A 22,322-nucleotide genomic window follows, 5' to 3' on the forward strand; every position below is an offset into this window, starting at 1 on the left:
CCTGCTCCACTGACACTCTTCCCTCCTTCTCCACAGAGAGAAGTGCCTTCTTTCGGTGACCCCTGTGGCTGCGCCTCTGCCTCTGTGCCTGTCCATGTCTACCGGAGTTGCCAGCCACACCAGAAGCCCCAGGACCGCCAAACCCGTCCACTTAGCCAGTCTCCACACCACTGACACCTTCCTCCTTCCCTCCATCTCCTGCTCTGTCCAGCCAGACCTCTCTCCATCCATGCCACTCAGCCCTCCTCCGTGGAAGTCAACCACTCCCCCCTCATCTGCAGACAGAGCTCGATACTGAAGGCAGCTTTTCTCGGCTCCTGTGAGCGGAAGGAGTCTCTGTGCTGTCCTGTCCACCACAGCCTTCTTCCTCGTCCCTCCGGTTCGTCTTTCTCCTCCTTCCTCCTCTCCTGCAGACCTGCATCTTTTTATCATGGGTCGGCTCAATCGATAATGTGTTTTGCCATTCATCTCATCTGACAGTTCAGCCGAGGAGCGAGGCGATAGCCAGAACTGGTGTGTGTGTGTGTGTGTTTGAGAGAACAAGATTACAAAGCAGGCCCCTGTGGCTGTCACCAGCCAGGCTCTTGGTGACAGGCGGTGAAGGATTCCTGTTACAGCCACAAACAGACTCTTAGGATGGGCCGCAGGTGGTAGGCGAGTCCCAGGCCTCACAGAATCATATCCTGGGGACGCGTCAAAAAACTCTTAAAACTAGCTTTTTCCCATGTCCATTACCTATTCTTTCTCATCATTTGCCCCAGTGTCATTAGAGACATACAGCGCAGACACGCATAATTGCATTTGCTGGATATATATTCCTCTTAATCGCCCCCTCCTGCCCGGTTCAAAATGGCGCTGAACATGACGCAGATCCGGGACACAAAGTGGCTGACGTTGGAGGTTTGTCGGGAATTCCAGAGAGGAACGTGTTCACGACCGGACAGCGAGTGCAAGTTCGCCCACCCTGCCAAGAGCTGCCAAGTGGAAAACGGCAGAGTCATTGCTTGTTTTGACTCACTCAAGGTGAGTATTGCAAACACCTGTGATATTCATTCATCACTGCCCTGGCTTCTCTACTTTTTTTGTTTTTTGTGTTGACGAGCATCATCTTCAGGATGTTTTAAGTTCTATTTCGGGGTTTTTGGGTATGCCAGATCTTGTTAGACCATAAGAGAAGGTGTGGTTGGGGATTCAGGGTTTGATGCAGGGGTGTCTTCTTTTTAGACACAAGGTTAGGCCATGGCAGTGGGGTAGATACATATGTGTATAAATACTTTTTTAGAGTGTGTGTGTGTGTCTTGGTAAGCTGAGATGAGGCAGTAATGGCATTAACATCTGTGAATCAGACTCAGAGTTTCCTTCACTGGCACATAACATTAGCGCAGGACTGTCAGCTGGCACATTGCTAAAGTCTGCGTGTGATCGTCACATCAACAGGCTGAATAGGAAATGGAGAAGTAGGGCAGCACACTGTGTATATCATGTTGTTTAAACGAGTCTGCGAGTATACGTCTCTGTGTTATTTTGAGGTCATGCAGCACAGTGGGGTGTTCTCAGAAGGCTCTGTAATTTACTGTCTATTTTTGCCCTGGCACTGGGACAACACACTCCCACTATGCAGACCCCCCCCCCCTCTCTCTATCGCAGAGGGGAGGGGTGGTGGTGGTGGTGGTGGTGGGGGGTGGGGGGGGGGTGTGTGATCAAACAGTGGAGAAGATGGAAAGAGGAGGAGGGAAATAGAATGGACTGGGTCGCTGCATATTCATTGTGGCAAGAAATGTTTCCCTGATGCTCAAAGGCACAGCTGATGAGAATGTCTATCGTGTCACTAGACTGCAACGAAATGGCTCGAGTTTCAATAATGAGTGAGTTTGATTTTTGATTTTTTTGTCACGTTATGTGTCAACCAACTTACAAATTTAGTTGAAATGCTACTGTACAAGAACGCCAGTGATTATAATGTTGTCGAAAATGATGTTTCTTTCTAAATGAATTGAGCAAAGTGGATGATGAGACTTCGACACCAGAGACTGGTTTGAGTCCTGAGTCACATGGGTGGTTTGTTTTAAGCAACAGCGTCACTAAGTCAGGGAGGTTTGTGGTTTTAGTTTCATTTTGAGCAAAACTAAGCTACAGCCACTCTAGCAGTTTGTGAAGCTGTTAGTTATGCCAGGTATCGTGTTTAAAAACAAAGTACAGCTGGAGCTTATAAGAATTACGATACTTTTGCAGGTATTTGGAAATTAACCAAAGAATTGGACAAACTAAAATGTTGACCTGATGATGATGCTGAATGAAGGGTCAAGGAATAAAGTTGACACAATTCATCCTTAGGAGGGCTTGGATGTTTATGCCACTTTTCATGGGAGTCAATACAATAGATTTTAAGCCATTTCATTCAGAACCACAAATGTTGATATCTCGGCGGTGCTGGAGGAAAAGTCAGGGGATTATTAAATCAGTAGGATTCATCCTCTGGAGACCATGTATGCACAAGGTTTGATGGCAGTACATAGTTGAGATACTTCTGATCTGATAAAATTGGTGAAATGACCGACCAATGCACCAACCAACATTGCCATCCCTTGAACCATTGTGCTATTGTCCAATGCTCTTTTTTTATGTAAACTGTAACCAAGACCCTTTTCCCCAAAAGATAACCATAAAGTAATTATCATGTTTTAGTTAACATGAGCGGTAAAACAAATGAAAATAAGTTGCCAGTGAATGTTATGCAGAGATGTTTAGCATTAAACATTTGATAACAAGTTGATAAAAAACCCTCATAGTGTTGATTTAAAGGCAACGTAACGTGTCAACTCACTTCAACCAAAACTCAGAAGAAGAAGAAGAAGAGAGTTCAAATGTTTATGCGAAAAGCAACGCATTATCTCACATCCCTCGGTCATAAACAAACGCTACACTGTTCACAGTTATGGACGCCCATACATTGTGCATATACATCAGGTCCCACTTTTAATTCACCACAACAGTAGGAGAGTGTGTTAAGAGTCAGCTGTGGCTGCATATGTCATGGCTGAGAGCCAAACATAAACACTGGTCTTTAGTAAGATAGTATATTATATATGAAGATAAGTACATGTAGCCAACATGTAGAATACATGTCACAAACACAACATGTGCACACACACACACACTCACTCACACTGCGGTATTTCAGCCTGCTGCCTCATTATTCCAGATGCTAATAAATGTGTCAGATTGTCAGATTCAGCGGTATCATTTGAGCCAATCCAGGTATTTTGGCTCAACTTAGAACAATGATTCTGGACCCTAGAGTTGTGTCTACAGCGTTGTGCACATGTCCTGTAATTTATCTCCTATCTGATTGGCAAGCAGGGTGTTATTCGGTGAAACTGGAGACTCAGAGCTGGAATTCAGTCAAGCCAGTCCAGGGGATTTCCTGTTAAGTCAGGCACTGTGTTATTGCAGTTCTGGGCTGCTTGGTTGGCGCTCCGATGGCTTGGGTGGGTTTGGTTGGTACAGGTGAGACAGGAGTGGAAAAAGGGGGGCTGCATCGGCATTGCATGGATCATGAAAACAGACATGCAGGCTGAGCCGGAGAGGGTGAGAGCAGGCGCAGCAGGGAATGTGCGAGGAGGCATAGCAACTATGCTCAGCGCCCTTCCCTGCTCTCAGTGCCAGGGCATTCCACAGTCTACCTCCCCTCCCTGCCTCCATGACAGAATGATAGATCTGCTCTATCTGCAGATGAATTTATAATACATAGCTAGGCATGGAGAAAGGGGCAAGGGGATAGGGAAGGACAGACAGGAGGATGTGGAGAGAATAAAGGGAGTAAAGGGATGGATGATTGTACACGTGGCTTCGCACTCCTGGACAATTTGGCATACAACCCGCCCCTTCATTCCTGTTGAAATGCAGGCCGGCAAAGGAACGGAGGGCCTGTAGCTGGATGACCGCCATTGTTTCTCAGGTTTAATAAATGCACTTTGTTATGTATCATTTTATTATTAAACCACAGTTGCTTGCCAGTTGTTCTGTATGTAGATGTCTTTATTACATGCACTTCATTCAGTCATGCAGTGTTATCTCAAAAAAATGTCAGCTGTGTATTTAATGGAAAGTTCCATGTTATGGATGGTGTTAACAGAGGACGGAGTGATAGAGGTGAACAGGAAATAAGTCGGAGGCAGAGACTCTGTAGGATTGGCTGATATCACAGAGAGACTGAGTTTGTAACCAAAACAGTAAGAAAGAAAAGTAACCTGACAAAGACGGGAGGCAACTTTCTGTGTTCATGACACAACTTCTAAATGATTTCACATAAGTGCATATTTATTAATTTAGTATTGGAAGAATTATAGTAAAATCATTGGGGTTATTCGGGTTGACTCATATGTCAAAACAGTTTTTGTGAAGGCACTCATAAACAACCAATTTTGGACTTGTCGGACAACTGTCTGTGGTTATAGAAACATTTTTAAAAGAAGTATTAGCTTTTCCTTTTGGCTCCTGCCACAGGAATTCAGCTATGTGTTGCTAATAGCAGCTGTAGACAAAGCTGTTTTCATTGTAAGTGAATGAAAAGCAAATCTGGGGGTATTTAGGCTGACGGAATACAATAAACTCACCATTAGGCTGTGATGGGAAACAGGTGAGTGTGCGCCAAAGAGCTGCAGGAGCTCCCGTACAGCATGATGGACTGGCTACTGATGGGCATGCTGAAATTGTCTCAGTGGGTTGAATTTGCATTTAATTTCTTGTTATTAAGATTTTGAACCTTTTATTGCAGCACATTCTCACTCCAATGCGTCAAATACTGCAGTTGCTAGGTGCTCCTGAGACTATGATGCTCAACGTAACCCTGTTTTGGACGTGTCAGGGTCGACGTGTCAACATAATGCTTGTTACATGCATAGTGTCTTTTTAAATAAACTTCTGCCTGCACAGGAAGGTTTAGGCAACAAAACCACTTGTTAGGTTCAGTAAAATAGTGAGCTTGACATTCAATGACTTACAAGTCATGTGACTAGCGAGTGACTTACGAGTCACGACTAACGACTGACTTGACAAAATGTCGATATATACTTTCACACAGGACACACATAGCGATGTACTGGAACGAAAGTCGTTTGACCCGACCTGTGTGGACTATCTCGCACTTTAAACTACGTCAATTGCTCTGAGTGTGTAATAAAGACGCAGGTGTGCTACGCACACTAAAAGGTGCCTACGTGCATAGGTGTCAGGCGCTGAAGAGCACTAACCAAGCTACAGTATTTGATGTATTGGTAGTGAGAGCGGGTTGTCTATTGACATTTGAATATTCTTCTCTGCGGGAAAATCTTGTCATAATAGGAATCCACTGTAACTGTCAGAAGCCACTGTTCTCCACGAAAAGAAACATACGAGTAAAGATGGTAGGTAAAGTATTGGGTGTGTGAAAATCCCGAGAACCCCTCTAAGCTACCAAAAGGTTATATTGTATAATGTACATGTACCAACTTAATTTTTTACTATTGGGAATGTAGGAAGAATATAGGAATATAAGAACACTTGGTTTTAGTTTTGGGGCGATGTTGCTGTAATTGCCGTTTTCCTGTTTACACATATTTGTCTTTTTGTTCTGATTATATTTTAGCTCTAAATAGAGATTTTTACTCAGTGTTAACATGCAGTCTAACAAGCCCACTCAGGAATTACCAATTTACTTATTTATGTGCTTCAAAGAAAATAACATTACATGCAAAACTTCAAAGTGGCCATGGATATAAATTAGTAGTGATTACTTTTGGGGTCTTTAGGGAGTGTGACGATTGAAAGCTATGTATAGTGTATGTATGCATTTTCTCTCTGACCCCCATTGTTTTGTCTGTTAGGTTTGAAAGGAAAATGTTACATGGACTTGGTTTTGACTATTTATTTGAATTTTGCAATTTGTACATCTTACCAGTATTCAACCTCAGTGTTCTCCAGGCCGTAATCAAGACTATGTTCTGCCAAAATAATTTATTAAATTACCACAAAATTACCAAAAATGATAATGATGAAACACTGCCATTACCAGGTACATTAGACATTAAACATGTTGTAGAAAGGATTTGTTTCGTGGATGTGGTGAATTTTCTAATTTACTATTTACAAAGCTTTACCTTAACCTCCTATTAGGTTATTTTAGTATTCTTTTCTGGAACTTTGATGTAACTTCTGGAACTTGTCCTGTAGGTCAATATACTGCAAATTCATATGTGGTGTTATTCACAATGCAGGAATGTAATATTACCACAATCTCAGTCCCACTGTGTATTTTCCATTGACTTCATGAGTTTGTTTTAGTCTGGTCTCCACCTGCCTAACTGGTGTGTGATCATACAAAATCCCATGATGATTTTACGTTGGCATTTACAAACTTAGAAAATATTGACACATCTGTATCATATTGAATTGAAAGAGTTGAGGAAGAGATAAAAATCTGAAACAGCATATCAAATTGCCCCCAATTTATATTTTTAATTGGATGAACTATAAGGACGTTGAACTATACCTTCTTGAATCTGCAACCTCTCCATGCCTTATATCAACAAATGTGAAAGTTGTGTGCCCTCACTCAATTGTTGAACATTTTGTGTAACACGTGATTTATAGAAGTGAACCAGATGTTAAGGTAGCTCTTTTTCATCAATATGAAAAGCTTATACAAGCATTTGCTTTATCACAGTAATCTTACACTCCTCCCATTATTTTCTTTCTTTTTTTGTACAATGGAAGCCCAAGATATCCATTTCATTTTTTTTGTAAAAGTGGCAAATTGTTTGAGGACAGTTTAGTAAATGTAGTGAGGGTCATTACAGCAATCTGTCCAACACTGATGACGGGTTTACACTGAAATACAAGTATTTTGGATTGCAGCATTCAGTGTTTAGAAGTTAACAACTGGAATAAGTATGTCACATTCACAAGCTGTCAGTAAGTAAATACTGCCTTATGCTTGTGTTAATTTAACATGTATTGTTGGTGATAAACTTTTTACTTATGCTAATTACGCAATCAGACAACAGAGTGACAAGAAAGTTTCCATTTTACCTCTTTGTACAGAGCAAGGGAAACAAACGGCTCATAAGGAATGTGTTTGTCAGAGAGCCATTGGTTTGATTTGATCTGGTTGGCTCATTGTCAGAGAAAGTGTTTGGTTGTCAGAACGAAAAAGTTAAACAAAGTAAAAGTTCAACAGAGAAAGACAGACAAACACTTGTATAGTTGCAGTACTAAAATGTTTTGGTCTCAAGAGTTTTCTGGCCAATGTGACGCCTGACTGGTATTAACTGAAGACAAACTTGCCATATATTTGGTTACCTGGAGGTGTTAATTTCCACCTGCAGTGGCTTAAAGGTGTCATGTGAAGACTGGATCAGTGAATTGGACAGTGAACAGTTGACCAGACATATGCCGTTTCAGGCTTCTTGGCCATTTAGCGAAACACGTAGTCACTAAGACGTCAAATATGCTGCTCAGCTCCAGTTTATTGGGCACTATGAGACACTCCACAGCCATGTTCTTTACTGAAAGGCCTATAAAGCTGCGGTTATTGGCTGGGCTTGATGAAAACTTGGTGCTATGTACATTAAACTTACCACACTGTTTTGGGTGTCATTATGCATGACATTATCCTGAAGGTGATGACCGTGCTAGTGATGCCACATCTCCTTGAGAATCGGGGGAACGTATTATTGCAGTAACACAGGGCATTCCTCCGTGTCATTATGCCTTAGCTGCTGTGTATTATGTACCCATAATCACTTTACAGCCTGTTCAAGGGAATAATGGCTGTGATAAAGTGGAGCCAGTGCCAGTGTGTTTTTTTTAAATATTTTCTTGAAGTTGCATACGTAAGAAGCATTATTTTCCTAGATGCCAAAAAAGGCTTAGGGTTGGAACCTATTTTAACATTCAAAAAGTAGTTATCAGTGTGGCAGATGTGTTTTTGATCTCCACCGAGTCTCTTTTATGTAATGACTCATACAACCCAATTGTAAGCATGTACACACAAATTCAATAAAACAAAAAAAGACTCAGATAAACTTACCATGTGGGACATTAGAGAAGCTCATTGTAATTTAAAAAAGAGACCGTCTTTTTATAGTTTAACATTCCAGTTAAAAAAATATTTAGAAAAATAAATAACTCTGCAGCTTTTGTAAATGAAACAATTCTACTCTCTGAAGTGTGTAAGTATTTTATTTACAGTATGTGTCATAAAAAAGAAACAACGTTTCAATCAATGAAATATGTTCAGAAATACGTGACCACTTGTCACTGTTGGCGGGTTATGAGTAACACTCTTTTTCTCCAGTCGGAGTGGTCATTAATTATAGGCTGGGTACAACTCACATCCACAACTCACAATCAGACGTACGTTTTTATATTGCACAGACAGCCACTCAAACATGAGCTAAGCAACGCATAGTGACCTACATATACAGTATACTTCAGAGTCCTTGAAAAGAACCAGTGCATGTAGAGGGTGAGTGCAACAGGAAGGGAGGGGGAGAGAGAGAGAGAGGGGGTAAAGCAAAGAGAACAGATAACAAGAGAAGAGGAAAGGCAATATGTATTGAGATGAGAGCCCAGTAGAAAACAGAGGTAGGTGTGTGTGTGTGTGTGTGTTTGTTTATGTGTGTGTGTGTGTGTGTGTGTGCACAGAGGGATGCAGTATATTGGATAAGAACTCTTTGAAAGGGAAACGTACTCCAACAGTGTTAATCTGCTCTGTATCTGTATTCCACTGTCATGCTCTCCGCTCTCATCATATCCTCTCATTACCTCTGCTAATCTGTCTCTACTCAACCCATCCTCCCCCCCCCCCCCCCCCCCCCCACACACACACTCTCCCTCCTTTCTCCAGTTATTTTTCTCCCAGGCATCCCAGACACTTTGACATGCAGAAGTTAGGTTGTTGTGTCTAAACAGCATTAACCTTATTGTTCGCCAAAGCCTCAGTTATCTCTGTCAAGACAACCATGTGAGGACGGAGTTTGAATGTATACCTTTTGGGGTCTGTTTACGAAAAGCTTGCTTTTGTGCGTGAACAATTCTGGCTCAGGGTTGACAGAGGGCCCGAACAGAGAAACACATGCGATTTCAAATCAAGTCAGCTTATTGTGAATGTGATCTAATATGCACAGATCCAACATGTCACATCTGATTCAATTCAATTGTTTTAAAACAGATTCATGCTGATTTTAAGGAATTTGAATAAATATATTTTGAAAATATCATTAAAAATTAAATAGATGAAAAAAATACTTAATAATAAACTATGCCATGATTCATTTTTATGTAAGTAACTATAGTTAACACTTTGCAGATCCGTTTATAGAATACGTATTTTGCGCCTAACTAAATAAGATAACACCATATACCTGCTTCATCACATAGCTCAGCCTAAGCAGGACATTACGACGGAAGGCTTTTCACATCGCCATGAAGTGAGCAGTGAACACACAGCCAGCAGCTATTAGCTTTGTCTGGCTCTATTCATGAGCAAGTTCTCCCTTGAAACATCTCCTCTAAATGTGTCTCTGTCCTCAGAGAGGCCACCGTTTCTACATCCATCTGTGGATACGCTGCCTCAGCAGAGACACAAACACACACACACACACATCCATCTTTAAACATGCTGCATCAGCATGGAGACATGACACAACATCATCAGAGCCAAAATACATACAAGGGCAGAATATCTAATCAATTATGGCCTGATCCATTTCTGTTAGTCTGTCTCACCCCCCTTTCCCCCTCACCAATCTAACTCCCTGAGTTCTCCAAGTACCCCCCCCCCCCACACACACACACACACAAACACACACTTTTTCTTCTACCTCACCGTCTTTCGACTGCTTTCAAAGCATTTGCAATTCTTTGAGAGTGATGCGGTGAAGCAAACATTTAAATTAGACTGCAGACAAGTAAGGTGTACAAGGTTGGAGGGAGAAGTAGATGGAGAGTTGGAGCAAAAAAACAGTCGTCTGCTAACTTGTACACCTGTTTTTGTCTGTCGCGTGGCGCCGTAAGTCCATCTACCCCTGTCTTGTCTTGTCTTGTCTTGTCTTGTCTTGTCTTGTCTTGCCTCCATCTCCTCTTCCGGTCACTGACCCTCTGCTTCATCTGATCTCAGGAGTTCAGGCGCTAGTCACACCACTCATGTGTAATCCTCTCTACTTTCAATCCGGAACAAAGCACACAAACTGTTACGCTCCACTGCAGTCACCCACACACACAGTGACACACACAGTGACACACACACACACACACACACACACACACACACACTGTAAAGCAGTAAGAGTCCTGTGAAATCTTGAGTATTCCCCTCAGGTATAATCACACTAGAGTGGCTTTGGTGCCTGGTTAATGGCAATGCAGTATGCAACAGGCTGGAATTTGGAGGCTGCCCAATAACACAGCAGTGAGTAACTTGCCCATTTTCAATTGATTATGCATGTGTGTGTCATTATGAAATCTATTGCATGATAGCTCTCAAATCATGACGTAATGGAATGATGAAATTAATTAGAATGGGATAGGAGATAGTTTGGACGATCAAAGTAGAACCAAAGGGCTGACGAGTAAAGACAAAAGTGACCTGAAGCGTGAGACACAACATGTTTACTTTACTATCATGAAACCACAAACTTAACATAGGTTACATAAATTGTCATAGAATCTCTGAATGTTCCACCTACTGCTCAGCATGAAGAAAAATATGCTTGTCGATATACAATTTGTTAGCGAGAAGTCCAGCTTGATTAATGCAACTATATGCAACACCAGACACATTCATATTTTACATTATAAACAAAATTAGATTTTAGATTTGTGATTTGTTTAAGTTTTGCAAACGTCTCTTACTGCCACATGACCTTCATTCCTGAGAGTGCAGTAAAGAAGACTCGACTGAGAACGACCTCCGTCTCTCAGCCCGTTATTACCATGTTTGTTGTTTTATTTCCCCCACCCCTCCAACAGTTATTAACACGCATTCATGAATTTACTCATTGCCCCCATCACTCACTCCTTTAATTAGAAAATAATCAGAGTTGGATGAGAGGTTCATTAAATCTCATCCTTGAGAGCCATCAGCCGCAAACACGGGAGTGGGATATTTATCAGGCTTATGAAAAGAACTCAGATGGCTCCTCTCGCTTTGTTTCCTCTGTCGAGACCGAACATTGGTTTGGAGGACAGACTCAACAGACTTAGACAGAGCAATGGACAAGTGATGAAGCCAAAAGAAAAGAAAGGATTGTAATGGAAGGGAGCAATAAAGTGCAAGATTGGGAGGGAAGTGCAGAAGGCGAGGGAGTGGGGGAAGGAGGGGGAGAAAACAAAAAGAGAGAGAGATCATTAGAGAAGTGCTAATTAACAGAAACCACACCGTTTAGCAGCACTTTGTCTCCATGCAATATTGATCCTTCATGACCAGTATGGAGCGGATGTTTTTTGCTGCTTTCACCTTGCTCTTTACCCCTTTCTTCCTACAAAGGTTAATACATCAACTCTGTATCACAGTCTTACAGCGACTTTCGCCGGCCATTCGTTTTGTGTCGTTTTTTTTCCGCCGAAACATGCAAGTCATGCAACTCAGCAGCAAAAACAAAAAAAGCTGTGATATGAATGACCCAAGTAGCCAGTTTGGTTTGCGGAAATGCCTGCTTCAGTAATTGCATCATCATGACATTAAATATGAGGCAAAGAATATGTCTGCAGAGACAGGCGGACACAGGAGGGTGTCAACATGCAGATAAAAGCCAGAAAGGAAAAGAGACTGTGCAGTAACAGGATGGAGTGAGAGAGAGTGAAAGAGTGATGGATGGTTGCAAAGACATCAAACGGTGTAAACATGGACAGCAATGGACAGATGGAGAGGAAAGAAAGGCAGATAGATGGTGTCTGGGTGGGGAGAAAGTAATAACAGAGGAGGAGAGCGTGGAAGTGAACGGGAGTCGTGTCAGTCGCCTGTTCGATGCGCGCAAGATTGAAGAATGTCTGTAATATCCCTTTATTGTTATAGCGCATGTTGCAGGGCTTGCTGTTGGACATTGTGATTCTTCAAAAAGGCTATAACTGGATTACAGCGGTATCGGGCTCAGCCATCAGAGAGGAACAGCAGCTGTGTTGTGTTGGGTCTGCCGACAGCACTCTCTCTGTCACCGTACTGGCTCTCACTGCAGCTTTCCTGCTGATATTCAAAGTCTAGACTGCACGACATATCAAAAGAATATGTGATCTAAATGACATTGCCATCAAAGCTTCAATTTAAAAAAAAAAAAACATTTAAGCTTTAATTCAATTTCAGGCCACAATGTTATCTGACCTTTGCTCGTTTTAATTTGATTTTGGCTCCTGATATACAACACTGCTTTTGTAACTACATACAGTACGTGGCAGCGGCATCTTTGACAACGGATGAGTCCATTTTGAGAGAGGCTGGGGGAAGGTGACCACCCCGCTCTTTGCTTAAGTGGTACAAGCCGACTTTGATCAATGTGGATCGATGTGGATGAGGGTGCAGCCGGATGGCACGATGGCCCTCTGCTCTGTCGCGGTGTGTGTGGGGGAGGGAGGGAATTAAGATGCACTGTGTCATGCTTCTCTACATGATGTATCACACCAACAAAACATATCCTTAACCTTTCAATGACTCCGTCTCTGCCTATTATGTCTCCTTGTCTCTCACTTTCGCAGGAAAATGTGTAACTTCAGCATGAGAACATCAATAAATTGATGGATCTCACATCAAATTCTGAAATTCTTTTTCATCCGTTTCTTGTTCCATTGTTGTCCTTGTTTTGTTTTTGTTTCAGTTTTTGGGTCAGGCTTCAGTTTGAGGATTTCCCAGCTTTGCAGTTGTGTTACAAAGGATTACATGTGTTGCTCTGTGTTACTGTTATTTCCTTTTGTGTTTTTAGCTTTGACGGTGTGTCGTTTAAAAAAGGAAATGTGTGCCTTGAGCATGTCTGTGCATCGCTCTGTGTGTGTGCTTGCGGGAGGTATCATCACTTTATCGAGTAATGAATGCTAATCCTCTCTTATCTGCTTTAACCTCGAGGCAATGACACTAGCTACTGATGCCAGTACAGTGACACCCTTCGTTGGAGTAGAATAGGAGTGTGTGTGTGTGAGTGTGTGTGAGTGCAGACATAGCACGTGTGCATGCAAGTAAAAGATGTCTCTACTGGTGTCTGACAACCATCTCCCACTCTGTGAGTTGAGAGCTCGAGGGTGCGGTCTAGTGATTATCTGCCATGTCCTCCATGACTCATCAAAAGTAAAATAGAATAGAACATTCCAGCCCTCTGACTCTACCGCATCTGATCCTGACTCGTTTCATCTGGAGAAAAAAACATTGTCATTTGATACTAAATCCCTCCTACGATCACGACACATATACAAAGCAGGCACATTAAAAATGTCTGCGGCTGTGTCTTATTGTTTGTGTCCACTCATGCAGACACTCAGGGCAGCGCTGTCGCGGTTGCCAGCAGCTTTTCTATTATGTTCACGTCTTCATCTTTTCCTTTTCAGAATTTTTTATGATTTACTTGCCCATCTCTTAAAGAACATTTATTGACAATAGCAGTGGAGCAAAGGAGATCGAAACATGAAAAAAGGTAAGATGTAATAAAAAAAATAGAAAAAGAAAGAGGTCTATTCCCATCAGACAGTGAGGCCCATATATCTCCAGAATGAGCATTACAAAGATGGGCAGAAAATAATTAGGCCTAAAAGCTGTTGAATCCTGTGTGCCTGTTCACCAGTCTTCCATTAAGACGGTTTTAATAGGTCTGCGCTCTGCCCGCCTCTTTGGCACAGTGAATGGGAGATAAAACTGAATTAATCTAAATTTTAGCGATTGTAAATAGAGAACGCTTAGGCTGAGAGTGAAGGTAAGATGAAGGCAGAAAGAAAAAGATGAACAGATAGATGATAGAGGAAGAGGGTTAATTGAAAGAGAAATAGAGAAGACGGGCCAGATCTCAGGGGCTGTGGCTCTCTCGACATCACTATCTGTGTGTGTGTACGTGTGTGTGCGCGTGCCGGCGTGCGTTTGAGGGGAGATAGTGTTGTAGACCTAATAAGAACAAAGCTAATTAGAAACTTTGCCTTGCACAATTCCATGGCGTTCCCACAGGAGCCAGGCCAACACCTATACTTCACCCTCCAGAGAGACTTTGGACAAACTTTTTCATTTTCACGATCTAGCTGATTTTAGTCTAGGCTATATGCTGCTGACTAGGTGACTTTGATATCATATTCAATCTTTTTATCACCAACTTCATTTCTTTAAAAGCTAATTGTTATGCCTTTGGCTGGCGCCCGCCCAATGTGCCCACTGCTTTTTGATGTGTTGCATGTATGTGATAGTTAGACAGGGTTAGGGTTTTTGTTTATTCTATTTAGTCAAACTCTGAGTTAGGAATTGTCTTTTTGTTGCGTGTATTTATTTGACTTAAGCAGCATTTGCAGGGCTTTTATCCTTTGTAGTTCCCCTCCGTTGTTTATTTGTAAATCTTAGTTACCAATCAAATCAAATAAATAACTTATCAAATCCATCTGGTTTTATGTTTCTTTGCTTTCCCCTCGAAAACTGGGTCGTACCATTCCTGCTGACTGTTCTGACCAAGGGCAACGCTCACTTTCAAAGCAGTCAGCAACCATCAAGGGTTCAGAGCTGCCCCACTGTGAAATATGCAAGTGCTAGAGAAGTTATAATGCAAAAAAAAGTATTCTTGCATTTTCCCAAGATGGTAACCCCCACTGCTAGCCACTTGAATAAACACATTTGCTACATTACATAGATTTGGATTGCCTTGCTTGCACATTGTAACTGAGCCTGTATGCATCCATTGTCTATACCAGTGCATCATTTGCAGGGTGGCAGGGCAAAAAGCAAGGTGATAAAAAAAGCTGGTGGCAGTCTATCACAGGGCTAATATATATAATGACTTACAAAAACGCATTCAAACCCACAAGGAATTTAGGAAATAGAGATCGAGACCTCACACATTTGAAGAGTTGAAACAATATATAAATGAATTGACATGTATGGGTTCATCTTGGGCTCTTGGAACTGGTGATGGGCATTTCTTCACTATTTCCTGGCACTTAAATGATTCGTCAACTAATTAAAAAACTAAGGGAAATATTAATCAATCGGTGGAAAATAATTATGTTTTTTCAATCTCCCTTATATGACATTGCTAGTTTGATAGCAACATAAAGCGGATAGAAATCATGAATAAAACAGTTAATTAGTTTAATATAGGCTACTTGAACCAGACATCTAAGCCATGTATAGTAGTGGATAACAAACATAGACCAGGCCAGCTGACAGTGGCAGCACTCTGCCATGATGGCTAATGATTTTGCCCTCATCATTAGCTTCCTGTGCTAACGATTTTGTACCCTCACCCATCCAAAACATGCTAACACCCTGCCAGGCTAAGTAGTGCTTTTTCATGCTGTAATTGGTGTTTTGGCTAATTGAGCACTACGGCTAAAAGCTTTCCGCAGACTGGACGTCATTTGTGACGTGAAGAAGCTTCACTTTCTAAGCAGTGTTTTTCTGTGAAATGATCAGCTGTTTTATTTCAGTTATAGTTTTTCTGTGTCTTGCTGTGTTGTGTCGCCTCCCTCTATCATTGTCTGTGATTCTTCTGTCCACATATCCATCTTTGTCATTGTCTCAAAGGCTTATCCCTCTGTCCAGTTAAATGAGGTTTTAAGGTCATTAACTGATCCATACTAATGCACCCGGGGGTGTTCCAGATTTGATAAATGATCGGAAAGAGATAATGAGACTTAAATAGACCTCTGGTACTAACAGTGGAACACACGCGGTGAGAGAAGACAAAGAACACCGGATGTTTTTCTCCTTTGAATTCAAAGAAAAAAACATGTTTGTCATCAGGTTGACTTCCTAACATTTGACATAATGGGTCAGTGGTTTGCAGCTGGTGTGTATGGCTTAATAAATGTGCTATGCATGTGTGTGTGTATGTGTCACTGGCCAGTCTGGCAGCACTTTCAGTCCTCAGACAGGCCATTCTTTGTGCTCCATCTGATGTCATAATTTGTCTGACGTATGCTTACCTTTGGTCAAGAAAGCGCATGCTTGTGTGTGTGTGTGCTCAAGTATTCTCATCACGGCCCTCATCCAGACAGCGTATTCTTGATTAATGCCGTCTTTAGGAGCAGGAGGGAGACAGGGTGCCAATGGGGGGGGGGGGGGGGGAATTAATAATGTACAAGGGTTTGGGACAGTGGCGTCCGGACTTGAGCTCTACAGTTATCACACTGGTCACGATATTCGGTAGTCTGAGGGGAGTTCAGACACAGCATGTGCATACACACACACACACACACACACACAGACAGAGACAGAGAGCGAGAGAGAGAGAATGCGGAAAGGATCAGAAGCTTTTATATTATGTGTGTTTAAATCAGAGTTGGTCACTCTGGATGGGTAGATTAAAAGCTCATTTAGAATCAATGGGTGATTACTGAAGGAAACGTGGAGAAGGGTCTGGTGCAAAGCAATGCGCCATTCAACCCTAGAGGATGTAGATTTCTGCCAGTGAAGACGCTGCTGAAATCAGTCAGACATGCTTCTTTGATTAATATTAATCTCCCTCTTTCTGCTTTCGTACCTCTCCTACTGTCTACCACTCTCTTCTTCTGTTCTTGTTTTTGTCTCTGTTGCTGGTCCGTGAGTGGAATGCTGCCACAGGTTTTATTCTCTGGGATTCCACAGACACATCTTTCAGAGAGCTGCCAAACTACCCGAGGCAACAACTAAGACCGAGGGTTTTAGGTGTTGATCGTATTGTCCCACAGCACACACACACCTAAATAGTAAGTCAGTGACTTCATAAACATGTGACTCAAAGTGCCTTGACCCATAATTTGGCAGATATGGTTTTACGCGAAAACGTAGGGATCAATAAAAAAATACCGGGCATCACAAAAAAAAAGGAGTGACAGTAACCTCATCAGTAAAAGATGGTATTGTTGTGGTAAAAAAAAAGTGCAATAAAGTAATGCTGCAGCCTGGATCATAATTGTACAAAACCAGAAATAAAAACTTAAATAATGAAGTTTAGAAAAATGTTGTGCTTTTAGTATGCCTATGAGGAAGAAACAAAGAAAGAGAGTAGATGGATAAATGGATGACGGTCATTACAATAATGACCTGCGTTTTATCGTAAGAAACACGATAAGATTTGCCCTCAAAGTATATTCAGCATTAAGATCAATCTTCTTTAGTTTACGGGGTCTGCCCATCTAACCCAGAAGAATACAATCATATCTTGGCCAAAACTATGGTCTCTTTCTTGTAAGGCATCATGTACAATTACAGACCTTTAATCCCTCTCATCCTTTTTACCACACACTGCTCTGCTAGCACACACACTATTTAGAACTTTCACATATATTGTTCAAAAATGTGACATGTAATAAATAAAAAGATAAATGTATTGATGGGTTTGATTCTTGTCTTTTGATAACTGTGGTAATTTCCAATGCAGTGCCCTTTTGTGAAAACACAGTGTATAATGCATGGTGGCATAACTGAAACATTATACCTGCAATAATACATTTTTTTATCAAGCAGTTGCCTATTCATACATCTACGGCGCAATATTAGTATTCATTCAGAGGTGTGTTTCTGGTCAAGTAAAATCCAATATTTGGTCTACTTTTAGCTCCGTCTACACAAACTCTAGAGGGAAATATCTGGCTCTTTAGCAGGCGGCAACCTCCGGTTCTGAAGAGTGAAGCCAATGTGGATCGTCTCCAATGTCCTTCAGAGGGCGACTCCTCTGGCTGTATAAAAGTCTATGAGAAAATGACCCTACTTCTCACTTGACTTATTACCCTCAGTAAACATTGTAAACATGAGTTTATGGTCTCAGTCGCAAGTCCTCCTTAATTCAGTAAATAATGGTCCCACTTAAATAGAACATAAAGCGGAGTATGCTTTAGGGCGGGCTTACCGTGATTGACGTTCGTCTTTATGTCACTCCTTCGCAGACCAAATATGGTAACTTACGCTCAATGGTTGCAAAATCAAGGCCGAACTCAAGGCTTCGAAACTGCAGTCCACAAACCAATGGGTGACATCATATTATCATATTGAAAGCTTTACCACATTCACCAGCTATCACAAATCACTTGTCAGTCTGCTGTCTGCTGTCTGGCAAGTAGAGTTATTTGGGGTTGCAAGAGCTTAAGGTTGATGAATGTTGAGACTGAACTAAAACAATAAGCTGAAAGACACTCAAATGCTCCGTTGAGCTGATGAGTCTCTGAGTTTAACACTTTGACCTACTCATTACACATTTGATCCCTTGCTAATCTAAAAATACTGATTTGAGCAGCTTTAAGATTATAGCGTGTCCAAAGGGTGAAAATTAAAGGGTTAAGAAAAGCCAGTGCCCACTGTCCTGGCGTACTGTTGTTTTCATGGACGGCCTCGTTGATGTAACATCCTCATCACGGGGGATTATGTGATCCTGATTAAAACCATGGTGTTGCCGAGGTCAAAACCCGCCACACGTGTGATACCTGAAACCGCAGTGAAAATGCCGCAGTGGTAATTGAAGTAACTCAAGGTTAGGACACGTATGTGTTTGTGTGTATGCCATGTATATGTAGGCACCTGGGAATTGATTTAGCTGTATTGTTCCCATTGTACTGATTAATTAATAAGCATCAATAACATTCTGCCACCCCAAACATTGTGTTTTATCATCCTAAAAAATAAAATAAGAGTGAATGTGTGTCCAGGAGCTGATTTATGGCTGAAAGCTATCCGGTGTAATGAGGCCAAGGTTGATTTACAAGCGCAGAAAGCCCCATTCCCCATTCCCCAGCGTGTACATGCAAACACATACACTTAAGAGGGGGTCTGTGACAGCTGGTTCTCTTTTTTTTAATGGCTTGCCAATTAAAAGCCAGTGAAGCTATGCTTTGCCACAGCCAAAGCCTGGCAAAAACGAATTGGTTCAAGTTTCAGAATCTATATTTGGTGATGAGACTTCGTGGAGGCTGTGTACCAAAACCTTGCCCTGACATGTTAAATCATGTTTTGTAGCTTTGAATGAGGAACGAATATAATTTGTTTGGTGCAAAGGCCATGACAGCAGACCAGTCTAGACAATCGGCTGAAAGGTAGGATGGGAGAGAGACCGACAGATAAGAGACAAGGAGGAAGAAGGAGCAATTGAGAGAATGCGTGAAAGACAGACGTATGCAGTCTGTTAGCATATTAGCGTCCAAGCGGAGGACAGGCAGACAGGTGAAGGAGGAACAGAGTCAACATGAGTAGAGTCTGGTAGCCATACGCTCTAAGCCAGAGGGAGCACTGCTTTGGATCAGACACACTCACCATTAACCTATACTGACACGGTGTAGACAGCGGGGGAAACGGCAGAGAAAAGGGGCAGGAGAGACATTAGCAAGCAGGCAGTGATCGGTGGGGACTTCACACTGGATTGAATTGTTCAATCAACAGCAATAGATAATGGGTCTATTGGCAAAAACAGTGCTGACCTTTCTAATTGCAGAGAGGCAAATCCTCATCACTTCAAGCATAACAAGTATGATTTCGCCTTCATCCTCATGAGATAATGGGTTCACACCCGTGTCAACCTCCAAGGAACAAAATAATCTACAGTACGTCCTTCAAAAACATATTAATGATTATACACATTAGCAGTTATCCACATCAGATTGCACTGCATTATAAGTAAATCCACCTCACTATGTTATTGCTCCAACTACAACTGACTGAGAAGATAACCACATGAAAGCCACTGACCTTAAAATGAAGTTAAAGAAAGACATTCCCAAACAAGGCTTTTTCGATCCATCATAATGTTTTGCTTTCTCTCCTTCAAGTCTTTTTTTAGAAGTCCCTTTAGCTTTGCTGAAAGAAGATTTTAGTGCAAAAACATTCTTGTATTCTGTTGATTCAACTTCTAAACATTCATTCATTCATTGATCACAGAATATTCTTCATGCTAATTGTGGTTTTGTAACATGTTTTTCAAATGATGGAGATGAAACTTACACATTGTTCACTCTACATTGTATTTAAAAATGTTGGCATTGTTTAAAACTTGCTTATTGACACATGACAATGACACACTCATTTGAGGTCATGTTCTGGCCACCTGATGAATGTAAATGTACTATTCACGCCCGTTTGCTTTCCACTTACACCAGCTAGCCACTAACTTTGTCTGCTGTTTGGTGTTAAGCTGGTAGTGTACGGTGGGTTTTTCAGAGATTTACTTTTGCTGAAAACAATTGCCTGCTGTGGCCGAAAAAGACATGAACGGTGAAAAAGTAAAACAACAATTTAACAATTTGGGGTTCAGTGTCTTGCCCAAGGACACATCGACATGGACTAGAGGAGCCGGGGATCGAACCGCCGATCCACAGTCGCCCCTACAATGAACACCTTTTAAACATTACACAAACACATTTGATCTATTATATATATATATATATATATATATATATATATATACATAGAACATATTGAGTAAAGCTGCCTTAGTTGCCCATTGTAAACCAATAAAGAGATTGCCCTCAAAGAGTGCTTGGGGTATTTCATGTAAGCTCTGCATTGTCACTGTTAATCACACACACACACACACACACACACACACACACACACACACACACACTCTCTCGGCTGGAGTTGACATGCTAGAGTCTAGTTACCCATGGGGAATGTGCCTTGAAAAGACATTAACCAATTAGCACTGATCAATAGTCACAGCCACACAGGAATGAGCCAGACTAGGAACATTGTTAATGTGTGCCTCTAGGCCAATCGGCAGGCTGGGAATACCATTACTCTCAGCTCTCAGCCAATGAAAACGCTGGGAGAACTCTTGACATTCTGCTGCTCTCCTTTGCAAAGTACCTTTCCTGCTGTAGCTAGGCAGAACAGGCTGCACAAGGAAATAAAAGGGAGAGATGGAGAGATAGGGCGAGACAAGGAGAGGAAAGAGGGGAGGTGGGGGGAATAGAGGAAGAATGGGACAGTGCATGTGTTCGGTTGTGAAAGCAGGTGTCATAGTGGGCTGCCATGGGCAGCAGGTAATCTCACTGAGATAAGCATGACAACCAACCTTTAATTCCCCATGGGAGGTGGTCCTGTGGAGTTGTCGCGGGGTTGTTCTCCCTATCCCCATGGAAATAGATTTATATAAAAGGACTAATGGGAAGATATGGAGGGAGGATGCATTTGATGGGCAGGGGGGGATTGAGGCGTGACAAGACGAGAGAGTGAAAGGGACACAGTCGTACTTCTACTTTGCACATTCTGCACACAGACATGAATATGTTCGCATGATCCCAGCAGCACCTCTGCACTGCAACTGTTCTGTATTCATCATGAGGAGAACAAATATCGGCATGGGGCTTGGGATGTACAGGGGATTTAGGCGGGAGGGAACGAAGGAGAAAGGGGAAGTAAAAAAAAGAGGAGGAGATATCTAAAATATTACACCTATCCGGGGGAGTGTCCAGTGGAGCAGGCATTATGAGAGTGTAAATGACATTCCCTCCTTCTCCCCTTGGGCTGCTGGCTGCTGGATGAATATATTCGCCCACAGCTCCAAGCACCCAGACACACACTGCGCTGCTTATAGACACTAGCAGATTATCAGATAAAGTCCCATGACGTGTTTACGCTATTGTCACAGAAGTCTCATATCGATCTGGCATCACTTCTCCAGCCTGTTCTTTTTCTGAAACGATGTAAAGTATTGACTCATAAGTCATTTGTCTCAATTGGGAGGAGATCAATAGTAATTCACCGGGGCATGTAAAACATCCAGCATCGAGTGGGACAGCTTCTAAGGTGGTAGGACGGACGAGGGGGCGGGTCTTTGCTAGTTAAAATGATGTGCAGCAGAAGTTCAGGTCTTTGTCTTCCTTTGAATTTTCTGTCTTTATTTTTACTCAACAACCGTTATAAAAAAGTGTGTTCTTGACCTTTTTGAACTTGTGCCTGTATTCCTTGTAACATAATTGATCTCAAGAAATGAAAAAGGAAAATACCTTTTGATTGAAAGAGGTCACTGCACACAAGCTAAACATTATTTGACGAAGTGGCTATTCAAACGACGAGAAAATTAATCTGCTACTACTTTGCAAGAATTAATTAACACAAACAATTTCAAGTAAAATAAATAGCTTTGGCTTTTGGACTGCTGGTCTGACAAAACACACAGTTTAAAGATGTCAAATTGAGATTG

General features: G+C 41.8%; 1 protein-coding gene across 5 annotated transcripts in view; it reads left to right on the forward strand.

Annotated features, from left to right (window-relative positions):
- The window catches only part of LOC142958994 (muscleblind-like protein 1), a 59,656-nt gene that overhangs the window by 18,039 nt on the left and 19,295 nt on the right, over window positions 1–22,322 (forward strand). For 4 of the 5 annotated variants that reach the window (XM_076100089.1, XM_076100084.1, XM_076100086.1 and 1 more), the window contains one exon: window positions 37–1,023. In XM_076100089.1, the coding sequence (XP_075956204.1) occupies window positions 850–1,023 (174 nt within the window). In that variant the 5' untranslated portion in view covers window positions 37–849. The remainder of the gene's footprint in view (window positions 1–36; window positions 1,024–22,322) is intronic. The other variant, XM_076100085.1, reaches the window with a different exon arrangement.

The sequence above is a fragment of the Anarhichas minor genome, unplaced genomic scaffold (assembly GCF_050575085.1).
Source record: "Anarhichas minor isolate MPS153535 unplaced genomic scaffold, ASM5057508v1 ptg000026l, whole genome shotgun sequence".
NCBI classification, from domain to species: domain Eukaryota; kingdom Metazoa; phylum Chordata; class Actinopteri; order Perciformes; family Anarhichadidae; genus Anarhichas; species Anarhichas minor.